At 45.9% G+C, this 24,865-nt stretch overlaps 3 protein-coding genes across 7 annotated transcripts in view; 1 reads left to right on the top strand and 2 right to left on the bottom strand.

Moving 5' to 3' along the window:
• The window catches only part of CEP89 (centrosomal protein 89), an 88,114-nt gene extending 83,422 nt beyond the window's left edge, over nt 1-4,692 (bottom strand). For 2 of the 4 annotated variants that reach the window (XM_036012906.1, XM_036012907.1), the window contains exons 1-2: nt 4,423-4,603; nt 557-663 (exon numbers count right to left, since the gene is read on the bottom strand). In XM_036012906.1, the coding sequence (XP_035868799.1) occupies nt 557-663; nt 4,423-4,461 (146 nt within the window). In that variant the 5' untranslated portion in view covers nt 4,462-4,603. Of the gene's footprint in view, nt 1-556; nt 664-4,422 lie in introns of all 4 variants that reach the window. The other 2 variants (XM_028529438.2, XM_036012908.1) reach the window with 2 other exon arrangements.
• Nucleotides 4,693-4,827: 135 nt separating this feature from the next.
• On the top strand, nt 4,828-7,953 carry FAAP24 (FA core complex associated protein 24). Of its 2 annotated transcripts, XM_036012904.1 has the most exons (5): nt 4,828-4,846; nt 5,030-5,147; nt 5,267-5,406; nt 5,595-5,747; nt 7,081-7,953. In XM_036012904.1, the coding sequence occupies exons 2-5, from the start codon at nt 5,042-5,044 to the stop codon at nt 7,327-7,329; spliced, it is 648 nt and encodes a 215-aa protein (XP_035868797.1). In that variant the 5' UTR covers nt 4,828-4,846; nt 5,030-5,041; the 3' UTR covers nt 7,330-7,953. The 2 variants fall into 2 exon arrangements, with proteins under 2 accessions (XP_035868797.1, XP_035868798.1); XM_036012905.1 differs by lacking the exons at nt 4,828-4,846; nt 7,081-7,953 and adding an exon at nt 6,907-7,059 and having other exon boundaries at nt 4,853-5,147.
• Nucleotides 7,954-8,369: 416 nt separating this feature from the next.
• The window catches only part of RHPN2 (rhophilin Rho GTPase binding protein 2), a 52,545-nt gene continuing 36,049 nt past the window's right edge, over nt 8,370-24,865 (bottom strand). The window contains 11 exon segments of the mRNA XM_028529436.2: nt 8,370-9,617; nt 14,207-14,362; nt 14,667-14,697; nt 14,699-14,772; nt 14,774-14,812; nt 15,337-15,413; nt 18,110-18,304; nt 19,695-19,823; nt 21,288-21,444; nt 21,846-22,033; nt 23,959-24,125. Of these exon segments, the coding sequence (XP_028385237.1) occupies nt 9,351-9,617; nt 14,207-14,362; nt 14,667-14,697; nt 14,699-14,772; nt 14,774-14,812; nt 15,337-15,413; nt 18,110-18,304; nt 19,695-19,823; nt 21,288-21,444; nt 21,846-22,033; nt 23,959-24,125 (1,480 nt within the window). The 3' untranslated portion in view covers nt 8,370-9,350.

Genomic DNA, 24,865 nt, shown 5'->3' with positions numbered 1-24,865 from the left:
AGAAGTCTGTTCTCATTGTTAATAGTCAAGTCATATATCCAGGTACTTACAGATAAAAACAGTCTCAAATTCTCCCATTTCTAAAATCTTAGAGGGCACAGGCGGGGGTCTAAGGTGTACAACAAAGTCATCTATCTGATGTGTTAGGAGCACTGGAGGACAGGGGAAATCCCAGACCCTGGGAAGTGAACCCGCTTCTCCTTCCTTCCCACAAAGTAGTTCTTTTGAAAGGCAGGCTTATGTTTAAAGTGAAAATTATGTGTACAATTCAAATTCATTTTAACCTACCATCAACCCAAATACTTGGGTTTTAATATTTAAAAAAATACTAACTGCATTTAATTACAAAAATGTGAGAAGTCCATACCAGAAGGGGACAGACCATTATCCCATCCCAAAGAGAAAACATATTAAATTATGAAACCATGATAAATATTTCAAAGGGCGTGATTCTAATCAGCCTACTTGTAATCTTTCCAGTTTGAGCAGTTCTAGGACCTACCGCTTGGTGGCTAAGCACAAAGATGACCTCAGTGCCTGCTCATCTGAGACTCACCTTGGTCTCTCTGGAGAGGGGTTAGGGCTGCGGGGAGGAGGTGTCCGGGGCACAGCTGGCTTCGGTGCGATGCTGGCCACAGGTAGAAGGCCATGAATGATGTGTTTCTGTACAAAGAAAACCCAGAACAAATTGAACAACAATAAAAAAATATTTAAAAAGTAAACCAGAACAGGTCACTGGTGTAAGGAGTCACCTGGGTTCTGCCACCACCCCTGCCTGGGCCTGAGAAGGACACTTGCACTGCCATCCAGGGACCTGGCCCACCAGGAGCCCGTTCCTCCCCTTGCTATCCCCTATCCCCACCTGGCCAGGCAAGCATCCCACCCAGGGGGTGCTACTGCAGCTGCCCATAGTGGGACCCTCTTACCCTTCCCTCCTCAGAGCAGCTTCCCTGACACCTGGGGTCACCTTGCAGCACCTTCACTTGTCTTATAGCACTGCCTCTTATGACCCTACTTACTCGCTTGCCAACCCCCTGCAGAACAGAAGCTTCCTGAGAGCAGGCAACCATCTTGTTTTTATCAGCCCTGAGCTCTAGCACTTGGCACATTGCTCAACACTGGTTAGGGCTTAATAAAGATTTTAGGTAGTTCTGATGATGCAGAATAACACAAACTAGTTCCCCACACACTGAAAGTAGGGGAATCCCCCTTTAGGCAACTGAGAGTCTCTCAGAATTTTATGAATATAGACCAATCATTTTCTGTGCACCAGCCATTCATTCATTCACAACTACTAGCAGCAAAAACACCAGGATAGCAATAAAGAAACCTTGTCCTCATCCTCAAGGAAGAAGAGTAAGGAGGAAAAATACCCAAATACTTATTGTATACACAGAATTATGAAATTTGCCAAGAAAAAGATAAAGACAAAATGCTGAAGTGGCCTGGGAAAGGAGAGGGCCTTCAGATCTGGGGGCAAGCGAGGGGACCTCTTATGGCCCTTGGAAAAAACCATAGAGACATTTAGACCAGGTCTTCAAATATGGCCACTGCTCTCATATTTAGGAAATATGAAGAAAAGCATTCTAGGAAGCAGGACAAGCATGAACAAAAGAATGAGGCTCACCTGTGCTCTGGAAATAACAAGTATCCAGTTTGCTGTAATACAGAAGCATCTGAGAGAGAGAGGCGAGGACAATGGGCTGGGGGTAAGAATGGGGATTCTTTCCACTTACGAGTTTTAATACCAGACTAAGGTGATCCTGTGGCCTAGTGAGGAGTACCTACTGAAGACTAATGAGGCAGTGATAGGTGTATGGCATATAGAGAAGGGAGGTATAATCAAGGGGAAGAGCCAGAATTTTGGGGATCCTTCAGGAGTGAGGGATGGACAGACCTTCCAAATGTCTCCTATAGTCCTTCCCAGCTCCCCAGTTTCACTTGTGTACCAAATCCAGGCATTTGAGCAGTGTCTGCTATATCCCTCTCAGTGTGGCACCTACCAGTCTGTGTCTGTCAAATAATTTGACAATTTGCCCTGACTGGTGTGGCTCAGTGGATTGAGCGCTGGCCTGTGAACCAAAGGGTTGCCGGTTTAATTCCCAGTCAGGGCACATGCCTGGGTATGGGCCAGGTCCCCAGTAGGAGCCACGTGAGAGACAACCACACACTGATGTTCCTCTTCCTCTCTTTCTCCCTCCCTTCCCCTCTGTCTAAACATAAATAAATAAATTTTAAAAAATAATAATTTGACAATTTAATGTCTGCCTCCTCCTCCATTCCCCAGCCCTTCTCCCTCATACTAGGGAGACTGTCAAGGAGTGGGAAAAAAAGGGTTTCCTTCACTTCTGAATCCCCATGGGCTGGCATCCAGTAGCTCCTCCAGAAAGGTCTCATGAGTTTTGCTTTGTTGTTACTGTTTTGGGTTTTTTAGTTTTTTGTGTTTTTTTTGGATAAGAGTGAATCTCCCATAGTATGCTGACCATTTCTCACTGTACCACTACAGTCATTTCTGAACTGTGGTCCTCTTGCCTCAGCCTCTAAAACACAGGATGAACCTATCTCAACCCAGCAAAAAAAACCCTCACCAGCAGCCCCACTCTTAATGACAGGTAAATGGTCTAGTGTGGCTGCTAAGCTGCTCTCTGTTGGTTCCTACCAACGAACCCAGATTCACTTTTGCCACCCCTTCTCATTCCTACACATGCACTTAATGCTTAGCACTCAGAACTGCCCTCCATTTCCCCACACAGCAGAAGGCCTGTGCACCAGGCCTTTTTCAGGCGTTTGTATATGGTGCCCGCTTCCCACCCCCCACCATTCTCGTTCCTTCTCCCTCTGGTGCCCCCAAGACCCAGGTCAGCTCTCTAGACTGACTTTGCTGCCTCTTCCCTAGTACATGCCTTACCAGTAGATTTTTGCATTACCATTTTGTGCTGAATTATTTATGGGTTTGTCTAGCCTTAGACAGTGTGGCATAGGCTGTCAATCAACTGTGGATATCTGACACAAAGTAGGAACTCAATAATGCCATGCTGAGTTAGCAAAACTGCAATGCAAAAATATAAGTATGTCTTCACTGCTTCTCAACGTCCATCTGTCTAAAATGCCTGCCGCAGGTGGAAGCGCTGAGAACAGAAATCCTAGTCCGACATGTTTTCTGAATTCCACTTAAAACAGAGTTCACGAGCACCCTTATCAAAAAAAAATGCTTTCTCTGCATTTAAAGTATTACATTTATGGAAAATTGGATATAAGTAGGTTTGGAGTTTCACCAGGCAAATATGGACAAGGGAGATAGCAGCATAGAAGTTGGGGGTGCGTATGGAGAGTGATTATAATGATAGACTGTGGAATAAGAAATATGAAATTCTTACCTTTTGCAACAGTATGGGTGGAACTGGAGACTATTATGCCAAGTGAAATAAGCCAGTTGACTTATTTCCACAATAAGACAACTGCCATATGGACTGCCAGTAAAGACAAATACCATATGGTCTCACTTATAATGAGCAAAATAAAATAACGAGCAAAATAGAACCAGAGACATAGAAACATAGGACAGACTGACAACTGCAAGAGGGGAGGAAGGAGGTGGGGACTGGTTGAAAGTGAAGGGATTAGTCAAAAAACATATATGCATGACCTATAGACATGGACAGCGGTGCAGGGACTGACTGGGAGCGGGGGCAGGCTGGGTGGAGGGGGACATAGCGGGAAAAATTCGACAACTGTTATAGCATAAACAATAATATATTTAAATTAAAAGGCTGTAGTGTAAAATGTAGCATAGGAAAGTTATATATAGTTAATGAAGAGTTTGATTAAAAAACAGAATTCGGGCTGGAAAGGAGAGCAGTAAGAACGCTGGTAAGATCTATAGATTGGTTGTGGGGTGTGGGAGGGTTGTGTTAACGGATTGTCGAAGTCAGGATAGTAAAGGAAGGAAGTAGTAAAAAAAAAAAAAAAAAAAAAGGGGGGGGCAGAGAAATAGTGAGGAGCTGCTGTTTCAGTCCAGGCAGATGCTGGAGGACAGGCGGGGGCGAGGACAGCTGCCAGATGTATTTGGTGAGTAAAGGCTATGAAACTTTCTGACGGGGTGTTGGTGGTGGGTGGCGGGGAGGAATCAAGAATGACTCCCCACCGGGGACACCCAGCAGTGCAGCAGGTCTGTGCCGGGCAGAAGTGAACACCCAGACAACGAGAGCGAATGTTGTGGGGGAGAATGGGCGATTCCTGTCCGACTCAGGCTGACCCTGGGATAAACGATTTAGAACCTGAAATATCAGGGCTTTTTGAATAGAAAACCGCTTTCTCTCGCGCCGCCGCTACCTTGCCTCGATCTCAGGCCAAATTCTAAGCCCTCTTCCCTTAAATCCTGGCCCCCAGGCCCGGGCGCAGGCCGGATGAGGATCTACTTACAAACTGGCTCTTGCGGCCTCTCGGAAACCCCAGAGGCATCTTCGCTGCGGGGAGTGGTCACCCCGAGTCTGGACTGACGAGCAACCCTTCTCTATAGCCTGGCTCCAGCCCTCTGGCCTAGCCCCAGACGCTTTTTCTACTCAAGGTACTCCTCAACAACCACGTTTGCTACTGGCTCTGCTTTTTCGTCTGCCAATTAGAGCCAAGGATACTTCGTACCCGTCGCTCTTGGTAACCAGCAGGTCCCACTCAAATTCCCTCGGGGCGGAAACCGTTCACGCTGCCCGTTCTCTTATTGGCCAGAGGAGATGTCGATCTTTGATGCCTTAGCCTATCCGCCCTTGAAGGCAGAGGGCGGGCAAGACGAACGACTGGACTGAGGAGTCACAACGCGGACAGAGTTAGGGTAGCCGGGACCCGGGAGGTGAGCAGAATGAGGGAGGGGCTGCCACGACAGGAATCTGCTGGTTTCTTAGACTTTGGCAAATAACTCAGTCTTGTAGAGAGCACTGCAGACAGGCTTCTGCCAAGAGACCCCAGCCGAGTGGAATGTGGGGCCGTGTGCAGGACAGCTTGCTCAAATGCCGTCTTGTATTTCCCTCTCTAGACCAAGGCCGGCATGGAAAGGAACCCCGAGGATGGCACAGGCCCTGTGCACGTGCCTTTTGGGCACATTGTTGCCAATGAGAAATGGCGTGGGTCGCAGCTGGCACAGGACATGCAAGGTCGGTGGGCTGCCCTCTGCATAAACTCTCTCTCTTCAAACCCCATTTTTAAAGAAAAGTCTGCCAATTGCTGCCTTTTCATCCATAGCTCACGGAACTTTTCTTGTCTGCATTTTAAGGGAAAATTAAGCTTGTTTTTGAGGATGGCCTGGCACCAGTAGATTTTTACTTGTCTACCAGATGCTGCATTCTTTATGTCAAGGAAGCCGATTTGGTGGCAGGAAATAGCTACCGAAAGAGGCTTGTTCGCGTTAGAAATGTAAGTACTGAACTGAAGAAACTGACATTGAAAACTGACTTCTAGACCCCCCCCTCCGTCTTACATTTGGAATAATTCATATAAAACCATTGGCCATTCCAAGTACTCTTGGAGTGAAAGCTTTCTTAAACTTGAAAGGAATTGTGTTACAAAATAGTTTACTGTTGTTTTTTTATTTTCCTTTGAAGTCTAGTAATCTTCAAGGAATAGTAATAGTTGAAAAAACACAGATGAGTGAACAGTACTTCCCAGCCATACAGAAGTTTACTGTGCTGGACCTCGGGATGGTGTTGCTTCCAGTGGCCAACCAGGTGGAAGCGTCCTGCCTCATTATCCAGTTAGTAAGTACTGATTTCTTTACCTCCACAATAGCCCTGTCTTGAGGAATCTCAACTGACCTTCATGGATCTTTCAACTGCTGTCCTTGCTTGCTATGGTTTCTCCTGAGTCCCTCAAGCCAATCTAATCATTCTATTAGTTTTCTTTCTTTCTTTCGCCTTCCTTCCTTCTCTCTCTCTTTCTCTCTCTTTCTTTTTAAAGATTTCATTTATTTTTAGAGAGAGGAGAAACAATGAAGAGAGGGAGAAAAACATCACTAGGTTGCCTATCACACAGCTCCAACTAGGGACCTGGCCCACAATCCAGGCATGTGCCCCAACTGGGAGTCAAACTGATGACCCTTTGGTTCACAGGCCAGCACTCAATCCACTGAGCCACACCAGCCAGGGTTATAAAACGTTTTTGAGGGATTTAAGTTCAGAAGCTGCCTCTGCAACCAGCTGAGCTTGACACCCATTCTGGGCAACTGTATAACGAAGTGAACAAGTTGGAGACTTGATTTTAAAATACCAGGCTGTGATAACTCCATTATTCATTATTCTGTATTGATACCGATGAAATTGTCAGCTAGCAGCTGCTTTGCCTCAACCTCATGTATCTTTTAAGCATCAGCACTGTGTGCAAGTTTATGCTGTTGCTTTTAAACTGAGTATAAGATTATTCAACTTGACTATAGATCAGAATTTTGTGGGAAAACTTTTCAAAATACCAATACATGAGCCTTACCTCAGACCAATTAAAAATAAGAATGTGGGAGCCAGGCCTACGCATCAATTTTTGTTACTGTGTTGTTGATTTTTAAATCTTCCCCAAATTAGAAATGCAGTCCTGTGTTGTTCACAGATCCCTCCATGACTCTCTGCCACATTTCTTCGCTTTATTATTCCTAACTTCCCTTGATATAATGCTATTACCTGCCTTTTCTGTTTCCACAACTGAGACTGGGTTTCTCCTTTGATCAGCAAGATCTCTCCAGATCCTGTATCAAGCAGGTCCAATTTAGGTGTAGGCATCATTTAATCTCATACAACTGAAATGATTCTTAGTTGATCATAGGAACATGTTTGAATTCCTCACAGTATGTTTTTATCGCTTTTACCCTAAGTGTTCTAGAAACCCAAGTTTTTATTTAAAATTTTCATCTCTTACTCCTATGTGTAGTCATATGGGTCATCTTTCAATAATTTTACTGAAGAAAAATTATATTCATGGCATGTGAAAACACTTGTAGTGGTAAGTCAAGCTGAACCAAAGAGAAAAACTAAAATTTCTACCAAATTTTAAAGACTGTTAGTCCACTAGAGGGTGCTCACATGCTCTTTAATTTCGGTTCAGGTTCTAGAGCAAACCAAAGAGCCCAATAAGAACCCTTTTCTCAGGAAGAAACAGGCTCTCATCCCTGAGCCATCCCTGCTTCGAACTGTGCAACAGATCCCAGGAGTCGGAAAAGTTAAAGCTTCCCTTCTGCTTCAGAAGTTCCCAAGTATCCAGCAACTAAGTAATGCATCCATTCAGGAACTGGAGCAGGTCATTGGGCGTGCAGCGGCACAGCAAATGCATGCGTTCTTCACACAGTCCAGGTGACAGCTCTTCTCATAGCCTTTACTGCGTTTTCTCCTTTAGACCACGAACACAGGATCTTGTTTCCTTTTTATATTTAAAAATCAAGAAAAATGATTTCCTGTCACAGCAGCTAGTGGAAGATGATTCGAGGCCTGAATGGAATCTGACAGTTGTCCTCCCCTGCTTGTGGGGGTGTGGAGGGGGGCAGGCATTTAAGTTGGTGGGCCCAGGTGGTGCTGCCCTGACTCTGCTGCCATGAAGAAGGCCAGTGGGGAGCTTCCTAAGAGAGTCACTTGAATTAGGGACTCTCAGATTCAGCAAAAAGCCAGCTTGGGTGGATGTGAATGTGTGACCTTGACCTGCATCTATCATGGGAAGGTCTTACTGAGTTTCAGGTGGTTGATATGACCTTTTAAAGGAAACAAACCTACAATGAAGCACTGTGTACCATAAGCCCCTTGTTCCTGGCAGCAGAGCCACTGTTCTTCAGGTCTGGTTTTAATATACCTGTGCTTTGAGGGCTGCTGCCAGTGTAAATAAACGTTGTACAGACTTCCTCCCTTGCTCACTTCCTTCACGGTAGCTGCAGTTTGCTCATAATCATTGGGCACATCTGAACAGAGAAAGCCTGGAGTATAGAGTGCCCGCTTAAAGATGAAAAGCCAGTGTGGGGGCGTGGAGCAGGGTGAGGGGTGTGTTTGTACACAGCCCCACAGTGGGAAAATGGCAGGGGCAGCAGGGTCCAGAGAGAAGGCCTGGAGGCTGGGGATCAAAAAGTACATTGCCCACTCAAAAATAAATACAATTAAAGATGCCATATGTTTTCAAAGATACGAAGATAACTTGAAAGTCCTGTTTTGTGAAATGTTAGTAACTTTACAAATAAACAATGAAATCATTTGTGCATTAGGGTAGAAACAATTTGAAAGGAAAGAAGTGAAAATAAAAACCAAAAAACAAAAAATAAAACATTAATGGGGACAAATGAATGTGTTTATTTAAATATTTATACAAAAATGGCCCTAAGAGCAGTAGATAAACTTCCCCAGTGGCATTGCTTCCCTTTTGATATTGTACACTAAAGAATATTTTAAATTCTTGTTAACTCTCAAAATTAGATCTCAATGCTATATTTTTAAGTTATATAACTTGTGCTATGTCAACAGTGAATCTTATTAGAATCACAGTATCATCCAACTTATAGCACGAGAAATCAATTAGTAAGAATGTCATTTTAAAAAGTCAGAGCTTTAAACTTGAATTATTTACATCATTACCTTATAAAATTCAACTCATTTTAAAGATTCTTAAAATATACAATTATGTACTTTCTACTTTAAACAAAATGAAAAGTGTTTTGAGTATCAAACAGTATATTATCTACCTTGTAGATACATCTTCATTTAACACTTGCCACTGTGAGCAACTTTTAAATGACATGTAACTAGAAGAAAAGCTAGTCCGAAATTCTTTTAGCTAATAAGTCATGACACATGTGACACTACTCTATCTGGAAATAACATTCATATTATATAGAAATAACAGTAAAATCTTAGAAATTCATTTTAGGTTAATGAATTCCCCTTAGAAAGCAGCTCTTTGGAACTTTTTAGTAATACTAATTTAACTCCATCATTATAGTCCCTTGACCTGCCTTAATTCGGGCTCACCTGGATTCTGGGTTAAGGAATGATCTATTACATTACCCAAGCCTGGAAACTTACAAATAGGACCAATGTAGCTAACCCCGACTGAACTCCGATAGTAACTGAAAATCATAATTGTAGCTGCCAAAAATAGCTATATTTCCATCCCTATTCTATTTACAATACTTTATATAATAAATAACTTGCAGCAATATGCTGACATCCACAAATTTCTAGAGGTTTCTTATTAACTTTCATTCATAAAGACATCCACTATAAGTTTATACTGAGAAAACAGCATTTGAGAGTAGTTAGAAATTTTCCATTATGGCACAAATATGAAGGCCTAGTCGGGATGGGAAATGTTTTGGGCCTGAATGTTTTTGTTTCCTTGCACTAGTACAAAGAACTGTCATTGTTGAGAAGGCTAAAAGGAGAAGGGAGCTTCTTCTTGACTTGAGGCCTGGCAACCCCAACCGATGGGAGGCACAAGGTGCTGGCAGACTTCTGTCTGTTCTTGTTGGTGCCCCAACTCAAGAAAGAAAGCTTTTTCGAGATTTTCTTGGTTTTATCAGTTTTATCATCATCATCATCATCTATGGCTAAGCAGATCATGGAGTAAGTTTTCTGCATTCCCACAGAGTAGGTGGCACACTTATTATGCTGCACACAGAAAAGGAAGAAAAGAGGTGTTAGAAATCCTCAAGATATCCAATAAATGATTGCAAAGTCTGAGACTCACATTCTGCACTTACAGCATCCTCTTTAAAATTAAGTTGATATAATTCTGAAACTCAGCTGACTAACGTTTACACAGAATTAAACAAGGACAATTTTTAAGGAATATACTCAGTAGCAGTAAATGAGGCTAAGGAACACTACTCACTTTTTAAGGTTCTTATATTTGAAAAAGTAATACATACCCATGGTCAACAATATGAAAATACAGTGAACAGTAGATGCTGCTCCTACCTTGGCTCAAGGTCCTGAGTAGACATGATTTCCATTACACTTTTGGAGATAATGTTCATATACAAGTAATGACATGTGCATAAGTAGCACCATGTGTCTTTCCGTTAAGGAAATACACTACCCCACACTGGTTAGTCTGCACTCTGCTTTCTTCACTTAGTGTATCTTGGAATTCAGTCTGTGCCATTAGGAATAGCTCAACTTCCTTCTCTTCTAAGACAACATAGAATCCACGGTGAGGATACTATTAACTCTTTTCCCTATTTAAGTGGTACAGTCCTGTGGTGTTAAACACATTCACACAGTGGTTCATCCATCACCGTCATTCATCTCCAGAATGTTGTCCTCTTCCCCAAATAAACTACCTATTAAACCTGACAATCAGCTGTTGAAGGACTGTGCAGGAAATCTCAAATAGGAAATCTGAAGAAACTTGTCTTCTGAACACTACCACATGGGTTCTTCCTGTTTGTAAGATTTGCCTAACATCAAGGTGGTTTCATTCACCAAATCTTTACTGAACATCTATGTTCCAGGCACTGAAATCAGGCCATTTATATAAGCAAGCAATAGATCTAAGTGGTTGGGCACATTGTTCATAACATAAATCAAGGAGTTTGAGTGATGCACCAATAAAGGAGGGTATTCACTATAAGATGTCTCTTGAGTGTGGCTCCTTTGGATGAAATTCCTCTCCCTTCTCTATAAAAGTGCCGTTCATTAATCCCACAACTCTGCAGGACACGTGTGCTCTTATTAAAAACAAAACAAACTCCTGGAGGTAGGTTTAATGCCTGCAAACATTTTTCAACCTTCACCTGCTTAGAGTCCATTTTGCAGAACACCCCTCCCTTATAAACTCTCAATGCTCTTAACACACTTCGACCAATGAATGTCATCTCTAGTTCAACATCTGCTGCCTCCCCCCAGGCCTGCACCTAAACAGCTGCGCATTGATGAGGGAGGATATTTGTCAAGCTGACTGACTTCACTTGACATTCTAACCCTGACCTCAAACCTGCTGGGCACTCCATTACCTGGTACTCCTGCATTTCCCTAGTAACTTTATTCCTTTTCTCTTAGTTATTCTCTATCAAGCCTCCCACATGCCCTCCTAATATCCTTGCCTTACACTTCATTGTATCTGTCTCAAAGACAAACCCTTCAGTGTACCTGGATCTCATGCCCTCTCTCCTCCAGGTATCCCCTCCTTGCACTCCTTTTGCCAGGCCTTTCCCACCAGCACACAAGCTTGCTGTGTTACCTATACACACACCACCACCACCTCTGAAAAGCTTTCCTTTACCCTATGTCTGTCCCCCCACTCCCAGCTGCCACCCTGATTCTCTGTTCCCTTTCACAGGTCTTCCCTTCCTCCCATTACTGTTTCTCCTGTCTTCACCCAGCATGCTCCCCACTCACACCTTCCTGGGGCACCTCTCTGGAACTCTCAGGGCTTTATGGAAGAGTGTGAAACTACAGCCCTAGTCAATGCTTACATTACACAGGTGAGGAAGCGGAGGCCAAGGGAGGGGTATTAACCTGCTGAATGAAGGTCACACAGCTTGTACATGGATGACAAGGCTTAATTCCAGGTCTTTTGATTCCAAGCCCAGGACTCCACTACATGGGCAGTTTTTACAGTGTGCTCCACAGGTGTCCCCAGGGATCCCCACTGTGATCCAGGGAGTCGGGGACCAGTTCTAAGCAATCAGCAAGAACACTCAGCTTTATTCTCATTATTTGGTTTTGTTTGAAGAAAAGGGTCAGCAGTTAAAAATGGTGCTCAAACATTATCTCAAATCCTTGCTTGGGGAAATGAATGACCACATCATGGTTACTATAACATCTGTTCTGAACTGAAACACATTCCATGTTGGGCACTGTTCTCCCGACTCCTGAGGCTGAGCTGTTCCATGCCTTGCCCGCGGTCACAACACTGGTGGCAGAGCCGGGACTCACATCTAAACAGTCAGATGTGCTTTAACCATCACATCCATTGGCCACCTCCAAAGTCAGGACAAGACAGAACGCCAAGTCTTTCAGTCTCTGCTCAGGAGTGAGGCCTCCCTCCCTGAACGCCATCTACTCCAGCCCTTCACGCAGGGCCCAGCCTTTTATTCACCCTCCTTTTAGACAAACCTCTTTTCTCTTTCTGGTTGGGACTTCACTTGTCCAGCAATTCTATGGATTCTGCCCAGGAAAGTACCAGTTCTTATCATCCCTTTTCCAAGGTACTCTGTTCACCCCTTGACTTCTTTGTCTTTATTTTTTAAACTAGTATATAACTCACTTACTGTAAGAACCACTATGTTAATGCAGTGCAGTGGTTTTTAGTACACTCACAGTCGTGCAACCATTACCTAATTTCAGAACATTCTGTCCCCCCAAGAAACTCGGTCCCTGTGAGCAGTCCCTCCCCATTCCCCAGCGCTACAGCCCCAGCCCCTGGCAACCACGAATCTGCATTCTGCTTCTGTGGACTTGCCTATTCTGGACATTTCTTACCAGTGAAATCACACAATCCATTCAGCTTCCAACCCGCCCTAATCTGAGTCCTGTTGCCATCTCTCCTTTTGTCCTTTTGTCTGGCTGCCAAATATAATAGACATGGCTCCTCCTCCCTCAGTCTTTACCTCTTAACTTATGCAAATCAGCCGACCACTCTGGGCAGGATTTTCCGCTTGATTCTGAAGCTCCTTTTTATCCGATCTCTCTGAACTCGCCTCCTGAACTCGCCTTCGCAACTTCCTTTGCATCCACTTCTCTTCTAACCTTGAGGTGCTTGCAGCACCTCCGAGTCTAGCCCTCAGCCCTCAGCCCCTCGCAGGCAATTTCAGTGAGTCTCTTACAGCTTTCAGTACCATCTCTGTGCTGAAGATTCTCAAATATAGCTGTGACTTCTCCCTTGAACTGAAGATCTGAACATTCAGCAGTCTACTTTACATTTATATTTGGATGTCTAAAGGCATATGAAATGGTCAAAGCATTAAGTCTTGTTTTCTCTGTCCTCCGCCTCCCTTACCACCACCCCTGCTCACCATTATGAAAAATGATACAGCTGTTCAAGCCAAAAAACTGAGGAGTCATCTCTCTCTCTCTCCTTTTTTTTTTTTTTTTACACAAATCATCTACAAATCTCCATCAGCTCTATCTTCAAAGTATGTCTCAGGTGCATCCACCTCCAGTGTCACCCCTCCTAGTGTATAACATCGCTGGCCTGGAAGCCTGCCAGAGCCAGCTCAGTCTGCTGCCACTCGGTCAGCCTCCTAGCAGAGATATCCTTCTAAATAAATATCCTATCATTTCATTCCTCTTCTTAAAACTTCAATGACTTCCAAAGTGGCACCACACCACCGACAATGAGGCCCTGTCTCCCTCCCACCTCATTTCCTGTCATCACAATGCTCCAGCCCTCTTTCTGTTCTTCTGTCAGGGGAAGCTTATTCCTGCCACAGGGTCCCTGGGCCTGTTGGTCGCCCTTCCAGGCACGCTCCCCTCGTACCTCTTCAAATACAAGAGGTTCCTCCTCCTCACTCAAGTCTCTGTGTGAGTCCCGTCTAGAGGAGCCTCTCCCTATCCCCAGTCATTCTATTATGCTACACATTTTATTTTCTTTACAGCACTTATCAAAATCACAACCACTTATTTGCTTATTTACTGCCAGCTCTGCAGGGGCAGGGACCTAATCTGTCTAGTTCCAGCTGTAGCTCCAACACCTAAGAAGGGCCCTGGCACCACAGCTCATTCTCAATCAATAGTTTGTTGAGTGAATAAATGAGGTTTTTATAGAGGGGAGTGTCTAAGGTACATTATTAAATGTGAGAGTATGTACGGAAATGACTGCTCCCACTCAGGGAAGAAAGGAATAGCTGTGCATATGAACTTACATAGGCACCACCACACTTCCCAAGATCTCAGGGAACAGCAGAGGCTGTCTCTGACACGTGGAAGAGGGTGGGGTCTTTAACATGACAAAGCCTTCTGTATCATTTCAATATTTGTTTCTACCATGAGTTTGTATTACTTTGTCATTAAAGAGAATAATGAGAAAAACAAAGCACATGGGCTATTTTATATACAGGATCAAAATAAAGGTTTTCCAGTGCTCTCTCACCCAGCCAAGGTCACTGCGGCAATGACAAGCTTAGGGGTTCAGTCACGTGTGGGTGTTACAAACGCAGGCAGGAGGGAGGGGGCACGGGAAAGACCTCCATTGGCTGGACTCACGCCAGCCTCACTCCACTTTTCCATGTACTGCTGAGGGTGTCAGGACTCACCATGGATGAGGTGGGGTCCAGGAGGCGCACAACCTTCATCTCAATGTCATCTTCACCGAAGCTCCTCAGCAGTTTCATAACCTCGCTCACTGTCAGCCACTTACAATCCACAGTTTGAATGGAAACAATATAATCCCCTTCCTTGGCTCCTGCCAGCTGCAAAAGTATAATTTAAATAAAGGTCAACATTCTGTTATATTCATTCCTGAAAAACAGTTTCCAAGTTTATTACCGAAATAAATATTTGCCTAAGCTTGCTTCAATAAACTAATCATTTTCTCCTTGAGCATGTAGCGTCCAGGAGAGGCCTTTTGCATAAAGTCAGGCCTTTTGCATAAAGGAATCCTAAATTCGTTCACACCAGATATATTGTTTGGGCAGCTTTCTTTGTATTTCCCAGCCTGACTGCCTGCAAAGGTGCCAGTGAGTTTTGCTCCCAGCCCAGAATGCACACACTTACCGCAGCAGAAGAGTATGGATCCAGGAAGTGACTGAACTGGGGAGTTTCCTCTCAAGGTGAACCCCAAGTCCCCTTCTTCCGCAGTGAAGTGAATGCTTCGAGGGGTGTGTCCATCTTTTGTTAGCCGAAAACACAGACAAAGGGCCCTTGAACAGTGTATCGTTAGCTGTGGGACCTGAAGGCTGAGTCGGGCAGAGAAACTAAAGGAAAATGTTGCCTTGCTGTCCTTGCACACTTCATCGGGCTTTGCTCAGAGACTAGCGTAAGGACACCATCTGGGATGATACATGCTACGGCAGTCACATGAGCACATTAATTGCCACTTTCTCTAAAATAGCCAATATATTTTAAATAAAATAATCTTGTAGCTAGTCCTGACCAGTGTGGCTCAGCTGCTTGGGCATCGTCCTGCAAAGTGACCTGGGTTACGTGTTCTGTCCCCTGCTGGGGCACACACGAGAGGCAACCAACTGATTGTTTCTCACATCAGTGTTTCTCTCTTCTCTTTCTCCTTTCCTTCCCCTCTAAAAAATAAATAAATCTTTTAAAAAAGGAGCTTCTAAAAACTGTCTTAATGAAAATCTCTAAAAATCTAAAATATCTAAAGATAGCCTTTTGCAACATGTAAAAACTGTCCCGTAGGTCATTATGAAATAAGCATTCAACATACCAGTTTCTGGAAAAAGTCCGTTGCTGTCACCTTGGAGAACTGTGGCAGTATAATTTCAACCTCTTGCTCAGTTTTAGCTAGAAAATAAGATGAAAAGGGAAAGCAAAGATGTTTCTGCAGTTGAAAGTTATCCTGGAAAACTCAGGTCTACATCTTCTCTCTGAAGGGAAGAGGACACAAATCTTGCTCCCACTTGGTTTAGACAAGTAGTACAGAAGATAGGACTACTGGTCAACCCCCTGGCCCAGTGCAACCTGTAGCTTCCATTGGGTACCTGCTGTGATGCCATACCCTACTCTGGGGCTGGCATAGAGTAGTTGCAGACACATTCCCTGCCTCCAAGTAGCTTATTTATAGTCTAATGGACTTCCTTTGGCACTCGTAAAACTCCACGGAAGTTATCTGTTTTAGGCGTGGTTGTGATGGAAGGAAGCACCCTATCTGCCAGCACAAAGTCTGGGAAGAGATGTGCTTCTTTCCATTATTAGTGTGTAAAGTGATGATTTGACAGCAAACAGTGGGTTTATCAAATTGTGTACACCATAGCGCAAATCTCCACGTATTTGTGGCAGGCCAACCCACCATTACCACAAGGCTAGTTGGCTTCTCAGAAAGGATCCCAGAGCAGGACTCAGAACACATAAACAACAGTATAAAAAGAAAAACTTGAGCCTTCGCTCAATGGATAGAGCACTGGCCTGGTCACTGGTCGATTCCCGGTCACAGCACATGCCTGGGATGCGGGCCATGTTAGGGTGTATGAGAGGAAACCAACTGCTGTTTCTCTCACACATCGATGTTTCCCTCCCTCCTTCCTCCCTCTCTCTAAAAATAAATAAATCAAACCTTTAGAAAAACTTGAGGAAGCAAACTAGTCCATCAAGGTAGAACACAGCCCTCCCAGTAACAGGATAACCTTGTGGCTTCTTACAAACTGCCTGAGACAGGGCTGGGCTTGGACAGGCTGTTCATCCACTGAAAGGATGGTGCCACCCCGCTGGACCTCACCAGAAGCCACATGTCTCCCTCCCTCGATGGAGATTATATCTCTACGTCCTGGCCACAGAGCACAGGGTGTGGACAAGGGAGCCAAGGATGTGGCCACAGTGTCTAGGAAAGAGACTCTCCAAACACATTTCCTGATTCCACCAATCCGCTTGGTCACCTGGGGCAAGGACTTTGTCTCATCCCTAATATAAGGACAATGCCAGTGCTTCCTTCATACAGTTGGAAGGAGAGTTGAATAAGATTATGTATACAAATGGTGCTTACTGTTGTGCCTGGCAGACCTCATATACATTTGGAGAGCCTATCAGCTAAGGTTACTTCAGACAAGCCCAGGATTCTAGCTTGAGCTAGAATCTAAGTCTGGGAAACTGGTCCCTGAAAACTGGGGGTGGAACTCCCAAGACTGGGGATAGGGCTTTAGGAAGTAGCATGGAAGGCGGTATAGTCAAAGGGGGTTCCCTCAGTTGGGCCATCCTCTATCCCCTTCCCCTAACTCCTGGAAAGATCCTAGTCATTCCTCACTGTCAAGTTGCCTTTCAGGGAGGTCTTCCCACTCCTGACCTCCAGGGCAGAACTGACTGCCACCTCTCCAGGGGGAGCAACAACTGTCCAGTCCACCTCCATGTTCCCAAACCCAGGACAACACTCAACACTTTGGAGATCCTTAAAAAGGGCTCAGGTGCGCAATCTCACTTACATATGGAATCTAAAATAGTCCAGCTTATAGAAGCAGAGAACAGAATGCTGGATGTGAGAAACAGGAGAAGGGGCAAATGAGAAGATTTTGTCAAAGGGCACAAAGTTTCAGTTATACAAGATAAGTAAGTTCTAGGGATACAGCATGGTGACCCCAGTTAACAATATCATATGTACACTTAAAACTTGCTATGAGGGTAGAGCTTCAGTGTCTCTCCCCCTCTCTCCCTGTCTCTCTCTCCCCTCACTCCCCCTCTCTCCATCTTCCTCCTCTCTCTCTCTCTCTCTCTCTCTCTCTCTCTCTCTCTCTCACACACACACACACACACACACACACGATGGACTAGGTTTTGAGATATTTTCCCTGCACCCCTGGTTCCACTGTATCAGGAAAAGTTTTACTTCGCATTTAATAATAAAAATAATTTTTGTCCTAAAAGAAAAAAGTACATTGGTGCTAATAAAGGACAAACTAAACAGGAGAAAGAGCAAACCTAGGAGATGAAATAAGAATGCATTGGCTTTCAAACCATGGAGCCCACGTTGTGAAGTTTCCCAGAAGGCAGATGGAATATGGGTGGGTGGGCAGTGTAGCAAAAATGTCAAGGTAAAAGGTAGTTTCAGGGGTCTCCTGACTAGAGGGGATGGCTGGAACCCTAAAGGAAGCTGAGAGGCTTTAAGAAAAGGAATCTAGAGGAAGTGAACCAGGAAGAGTGGACCATTTAGAATGCCAGGAAGGGTGGGTGGGATTGGGCAAGAGGAACAGTCAACCAAGGGGGTAGAGAGGGAGGTGGGGATGGACAAGGTGGCAGGGTGCCCCAACACCAAGGGAGGAGTATCAAAGAGCAGAAGGGGAGTCAAAAGTCACTAAGGGGTTGACAAGCACAAGACCATAAAGAAGCCCCTGGATTCAGGCACAAAGATACGGGCAAGAGCAGCACTTTGCCCCCTCCTGGTGCCCAGCACATCCCGAGTGTTTTCCCAGCCCCTACAGAATAAGCAAATAATGACTGTGCTTCCCGAGTGCCCCTGCCTCTCACACAGGGCACACTTGGCACCTGGCACTCACAAATAATGTCAGCAGCATCGATCAAGTTCAGCAGGTCATCGTCCTCCTGATGCTGAGTGTACTTGAGCTGGGACCGCTGGTGTGCCACGGCTAGCACCTCCTGCAGCAGCTCTATGTTGCGGAGCTTCTTGCATAAGCTCACCTGCCGCACGGACTCCTCATGATGGGCAATGGCTTTGCGCAGATGGGACTTGCCTGTCAAGAGAAAAGCAACACCATGTGACATGTGGCCTAAACTGCAACACAAGTACCTCAAGGAGAGTCAAAGTGCCCAGGGATCAGCCCAGAAGGGTGGACGTTCTCTTTTCTGAAGACTCTCCCACAGCTTAAGTCTCTCTGAAATGCATATGCAACATGCTCACTGACGTTCATAAAATACCATAAACAAACATACACTGAATGTTCTAGGCAGTAGAGATAAAGAATTAAACAAAAACTAGCCTTTGCATTCATGAAGTTTACATGCTAGTGTTTGAAGACAGATATTAACAAGCAAAGCAGTAATAATGGAACGTGTGGCAATCAGGTGATGGAGAATGTGAAACAGAGTAAGCCGATGTGGCGAGAAAAGACTGGGAATGGAAAGTTGCTCTTCTATGACAGGTTATCAGAGAAGGCCTTTTTGCAAGTAACTTTTGAATAGAGCCCTGAAGGAAGTAAGGGAGCAACCATGAGGATATCTGACAGGAGAGCATTCCTGAAAGAGGAAATGGCAACAAGGAGCTTGGGGTTAGGCAGAGGAGGGTAAAGAATGAGGACAAAGAGGAGGAGGGGCCTGTTAGGCCCAGGAGCAGGACCATGTCCAGCCATGCAGGGTGAAGACTCCATCTCCTACTGTGGTGAGATGGGAGCCCATCATGGGGTGAGCAGGGGCTGAGGGGATCTGAGCCATGTGGATGGACGAGGAGGAAAAAAGAGGATAGCAAGAAGACCAGCTATAAGGCCACTGCAAAAAGCGGAGCAAGCTGTATAACCCCTCTGGGCTTGTTTCCACAATAGAAACTGGGGATCAGGCCATACCTATCTCATAGGATTATATGAGGTTTCAGCAAGTCAACATCAGTTTAGCAAGCACTATATGAGTGTGGCTTGGACCAGGGTGGCAGGGTAAGCAGTGGCCAGTTTTCCAGGTAGAGTTGATGGGGAGGCACAGAGTGAGTCCAAAGTCACTGGCCTGCAGACCTGGGAGCATGCAGTTGCCATCACTGAGATGGGGAAACTGTGTGGGAGGTTGTGGGGGTTAGGTTTGCACATGGAAACAGCTATTCACTCTGAGACCTGGCAGAGACCAAAGCAGTGCGATTCATTACCGATTCTCAGGTGTGACCCAAGAAAATGAAGCACTGTGTCCTTCCACACTAAAGATGCTGAAAGACTGTCAAAGCTCCAGCTCCACTGGGGAGGCCTGAGCCCTCTCGGTACCCGTGACAGCACAGCTCTGGAAGCCCATAGAGATTAGAAGGATTGGCCACAATGATTCTGGACCCCAACTCTCCAAGCCCTGCCCTGAGGACACATCTGGGGTTGCTGTAAGCAGGACCAGCTGGGCATCAAATGGGGCACGAGGAGGAAGGGGCAGGAAAGCCAATACACACCCAGTTGTGGCGCTGGTGAGCATTTTTCAGGGTGGCCAAGGGCGTCATTCCCTCTGGCATGTGGTCATAGAGCTGGGACAGGCACTTCTCCTGGTGGTCTTCATCTGTGCCAGGCTTCACTGCAACAAGAGCCACAGGATAAGCCTCTTCTCGTGGTCATGGCTGAGGATTCGGAAGACTGTGCCACAGACCCACTTAGAGACTTCCCTTTCAACCACGTCTTCAGGTTCTTTTATTCTCAGTTTTACAAGGCACTTGGGATAACATGACTTCTTCCTGCCCTTGGACACACTCCAGGCAAGGCAGCCCACAAGACTTTGTACACTTGGGGCTCACATTTTGGCTTTGAAGCCCCACTCCCACCTCTTCCAAACCATCTATTTCCTAGAACACTCTCGCCTCTGGTAGCCTCTGTGCCTGCACCTCCCAAACATATGGGCCCCTCTAACCTCACCAAACCGCTCACCACTGCACACAACACTTTCAGCCTCCACCCAGAGCTCAGGCAGTGTTCTGTTCTAGCTGTCCTTTGTCCTTTCCTGCTGTGGCCAGCTGGAAAAGGTCTCCTCAGAGCTCAGCGTCCAACTCAAATGAAAAACTGTCCATGACTACACCAGGGAGTCCAACTGCTGCCTCACTGGTGTCTCTACCGCAGTTTTTGCAGCACTGCATTTCCACTGGTTTACATGACTTGCCCTGCCACGCAACCTACATAGTAATATGAGCAGTAGCAGCTGACACTTTCACAAAGCCCACTACATACAAGGCACTACTTAGCTTTGCACATAGGCACTCCGTTTTCACAACAGTCCTGTGAGATAGGTTCCCTTCATATTCCCATTTCAGAGACGAGAAAACTGAGGCAGAGAGCAGCTCAGTAACTTGCACAACATTACACCACTAGTAAATGGCAGACCTGAGATATGAACCCAGGCAATCTGGCTCCAGAGGTTATACTTTCCATTAGGCTGGGAGCTGTCTTGATTAGTACTAATCACAACCAAAGTCCCACCTGACCTGAGATCACTTACCTCCAGCTGAAAATTGAAGGGAGTGACAAAAACTCAACAATCAAGGCATATAATAGCTTAACACAAATTACTAAACATCAAAATCAATGCAAAAAATCCATGTTAACAAAAATCTAATTTTTATTTTTTGTTCGGGCTCTGGTGTGGCTCAGCACAGCATTGCACCAATGCATTCATTTTGATTCATGTAAAATGCCACAATAAAACTTTATCTTGATTGCTGAGTTTTGGGGTATTCCCTTGATTTTGCCTGAGGCAAATGCCTCCTAGTCCTTGCCCTGGTCCCGCCCTGTTCTAGATCAGGAGGCTGTCTGCTGCATCCCTGGCAGAGGTAACTTCTCCTCTTCCTCCCACGGGGAAAACACAGAACACCTAATCCCACCCTGGCCTGTGTGACAGCTGCCTGGGCCGACAAGCACTTCTCAGCCTCTGTCCCCAGGCTGTGAGCATCTCCAGGGCAGGCGACAGCTCCCACTCAGCTCAGAATCTCCTGGGGAGAGGATGACCACAGCCCTGACCAAAGCCCAGAGCCTCTGAGCCCCCAAGCCTTACACTGGTGGTCGATGAGGAGGGTGGCTACAAAGTAGTGGGCCAGGGCTCCGTAGTGGTGGGCCTTCACGCAGGCCAAGCTGGCCCAGGAGTAGGGGATGTTCTCCTTCACTGGCGCCTGGCTCATGGCTGTGTGTAGCTGCTCATAGACCTCTCCCACCTGCAAGAGAAGGGGTGTTGGGAAGGGAGAGCTTGGCACAGGGGCCCTCATGCACCCAGGCTGCAGAAAAAGAGCCCTTTCTTCTATGCAGCAGCCTTTGCCAGAGGCCGCTCCAGAATCTGGGAGGGACTCCAAGAGTTCTTCATGCCGTCAGTGTCAGCGTTAACAGGGAGATCAGGCAACTGTCATTATGCTGGGTTTTAGGCTAAGCTGCAGATGGAATCAGCGATCGTATCTGAAACACTAGTACTTGCCAAGAAAATGCAAGCCAGCACTCTGGCCAGGGTGGGCATGCTGCCCAGGCCATGGGCAAGCTGTGGTGGGACATCCCCGCTGCTTCCAGTGGGCCCGTACCGATGCATCCTGCCCACCCTGAAGTCATAAGAACCAGGAAGGCTTACCTTAGCAGCCTCCTGAGCCACCTTCACCAGCATGAAGAACTCATTCTGGATCCCAGGAAGGCAGATTCTCTCAAACACACTCTCTTGGGCCTGTGCGAGCATCATTCTGACCAGCACATTGAGCATGGCAGGGCTCATGTCGTAGCTCGGTGTGTGAGTAAACGTCTCTTTCAGGTGGTTTAAAACGCCTACAATTGGAAATTTTTTGCACATTATTTGGGAGCCATATTTATTTCACCATGCTGCTCAGAAACATAGAGAACTGACAGAAGCAAAAATCCTGGAGCATCTTCAAAAGTATGATTCTCAATTACCATAAGATCCAGCAATTCAATCCTAGGTACACACACCAAACACTGAGAGCAGGGACTGAAACAAGCAGTCGGGGACCCACGTCCGTGGCAGCACCTTCCACGAGAGCCAAAAGGCAGAAACAGCAGAAATGCCCGTTGATAAACTGACTGATACATGACATTCGGTATAAACATGCAATGGAATTTTTCAGCCTTAAGAAAGGAAGACAGTTCTGACACATGCTACAATATGGAAGAAGATACTACGCTAAGTGAAATAAGCCAATCACAAGGACAAGCGGTGATTCCACTGAGATGAGGTAACTGAAACAGTCTGGAATTCGCAGAGATAAAGTGGAATGGTGTTTGCCAGGAGTTTGGGACGGGAGGGAGGGGCAGGGAGAGGGAACGGAGAGTTACTGTTTAACAGCAGCAGGGTTTCACGCTGGGGTGATGGGGAGAGTTACACAACAATGTGAATGTGCTTAATGCCGATGAACTCTTAGAAATGGTTAAAATGGTGATTCATTATGTATCTTTTGCCACAGTTTAAAAAAAGATCTGACTCTCCTCCCAACACTTACATCTGTATCAGGAAAGGAAACCAGCCTGCTCCCAACCCTTCCTATCTCTCCTAGGACAATTGAGAAATTCCAAACAGGGCCAGGCATCTGAGGCAGGCAGAGCAGAAAGCAGGCGGGGGGGGGGGGGGGGGGGGGGGGGGGGGGGGGGGGGGGGGGATGAGTGTGGGGCTCTCAGGGGGACAGACTCACACTAACACTGAGGCATTCAGAAAAGTAGGGCTATTCCCTAGGGCCCTACGGAAGACCAGCTCAGCCCATTCCAATAGAAATTTCCATGCTATAGCCCTCGGCTGACTTTTTTATGCTTTAGTTTAGAAATTAACTGTCACAACAGAAACAGACATCGACCTGCAGCTAAATAAAATCTCCACCCTGAATCCCATCTGACTGGTTCCTCTGGTTTTGCCTCCAAGCACAGACTGCTTTGCAGCAGGACGGCAACTACTGCAGCTGTGTGCTCCTCTCGGGGTCTCTCCACTCCGTTCTCAAGTGGCATTCTGTCCAGGCCTCTAATCTCAGAGGCAGGTCACAAAGTTCAGCTGCTCAAGATTCCTCAGAATGGTGAGTCCAGAAAAGGGCTTACAGTGAAAGAAATCAATTCCTGCAGGGAATCAGCGAGTATGGTTCATCCCAAGTATGCCAGACATGGGCCCTGCTGGAGGGGAGTAAGGCAGGACCCCTGGACACCCGTGAGCCATGTCGGGCCCACCCACTGCACCAGGCCTCCCATCCCTGGTCCTCCTTACGTCGGAGCTAAGAGTCGTTTGACAAAGGGCTGAGAAGAGCAGCCTCAGATAGGGAGGCTTCATAGAATCAATCAGCAAAAATAAAGGCATAAACAGTAATAGGCACTAGCGAGGCACACAGAAGTTTTTAAAAAGCCTACTTTTTTACTACTCAGAAAAACGTATTCTGTTCCTCAGTACAGTGTTCAAAGAAACACTTCATTCACTACCATTCTTGAGGCCACTTGTTTGGAAAAGATTAATTGTTAACCACAGGATTCACTGTGTACACGAGCCATAACCCAGACCCAGACTGCGCCAACAGGGTTTAAACCAGTAAGTCATTCTCTTGGTGGGAAATTACGCCACCACTAGAAACTGGCCTGGCCCCTTCAGGCCCAGGAGACCACGCGTGAGGCTGGGACGGACCCACAGACCCACTGAAGTGGGGGCACCCAGTGCCCACTGACAGGGCCAGGACTCCACCCCACCAGCCCTCCCGGAGACACACCTGCGGCTCTCTGAAACGCGTCCACTGCGCTCTCCAGCCCAGCTCGCGTCTTCCGATTGCACCGGGTCCCAATCTGCGTGTAGAGGGCTCCAATGTTAAACAGAATGCTGGCCTTTTCCAGTAACAAGTTCTGTTGGCTGACTGGGACCCCAGTGAGGGAGTCATACCTATTTAGAAGAAATGTAATATATGTGAGAATACAGATTACTTGGCTAGTTAATGCCATTTGGGGGGTAAAAATTGATGAAAATTTATTTCTTGAATAAAATTCAAAGATGCACATGCAACAAGGCTTTCATTTCCAAACAAGATGATGGACCTCATCATACCGAAGATCCACAACAGCACACAAAAATAAGCGTTCACAACCAAGATGTCCTTCAGTAGGTGAATGGATTAAAAAGCTGTGGTACGTCCATACAGTGGGATATTATTCAGCACTAAAAAGAAAACAGCTACTGAGCCATGATAAGACATGCAGGAACATCAAATGTATATTGCCAAGTGAAAGAAGCCAATCTGAAAAGGCTACATACTGCATGATTCCGACTATATGACATTCTAGAAAAGGCAAAACAATGGAGACAGAAAAAGAATCAGTGGTTACCAAGTTTCAGAGGGGAGAAGGGGAGGGACAAATAGGTAGAGCACACAGGAATTTTAGGGCAGTGAAACTACTCTGCATACTCTATTAGTAGATACTAGTCGTTGTACATTACCAAGTCCATGTAGAATGGACAACACCAAGAACGAACCCTACTGTCGACTGTGGACTGGGTGACAGTGTGCCCACTGTGGCTGATGTGCCCTCTGGTGCGGGTGTTGACGTTGGGGAAGGTTGTTGGTGTGGGGGGTAGGGGGTTTCCAGAAAATCTCTGCACCTTCCCTTCAATTTTGCTGTGAACCC

This window comes from Phyllostomus discolor, chromosome 12, assembly GCF_004126475.2.
Source record: "Phyllostomus discolor isolate MPI-MPIP mPhyDis1 chromosome 12, mPhyDis1.pri.v3, whole genome shotgun sequence".
NCBI classification, from domain to species: Eukaryota; Metazoa; Chordata; class Mammalia; order Chiroptera; family Phyllostomidae; genus Phyllostomus; species Phyllostomus discolor.
This window is presented reverse-complemented; position numbering and strand designations above follow the sequence as displayed.

Coding starts and splice junctions, on each gene's coding strand:
- FAAP24 (XM_036012904.1), top strand. CDS start 5,042: ATGGAAAGGAACCCCGAGGATGGCACAGGCCCTGTGCACGTGCCTTTT. Junction 5,148..5,266: donor GCTGGCACAGGACATGCAAG/GTCGGTGGGCTG, acceptor CTGCATTTTAAG/GGAAAATTAAGCTTGTTTTT. Junction 5,748..7,080: donor CCTGCCTCATTATCCAGTTA/GTAAGTACTGAT, acceptor ATTTCGGTTCAG/GTTCTAGAGCAAACCAAAGA.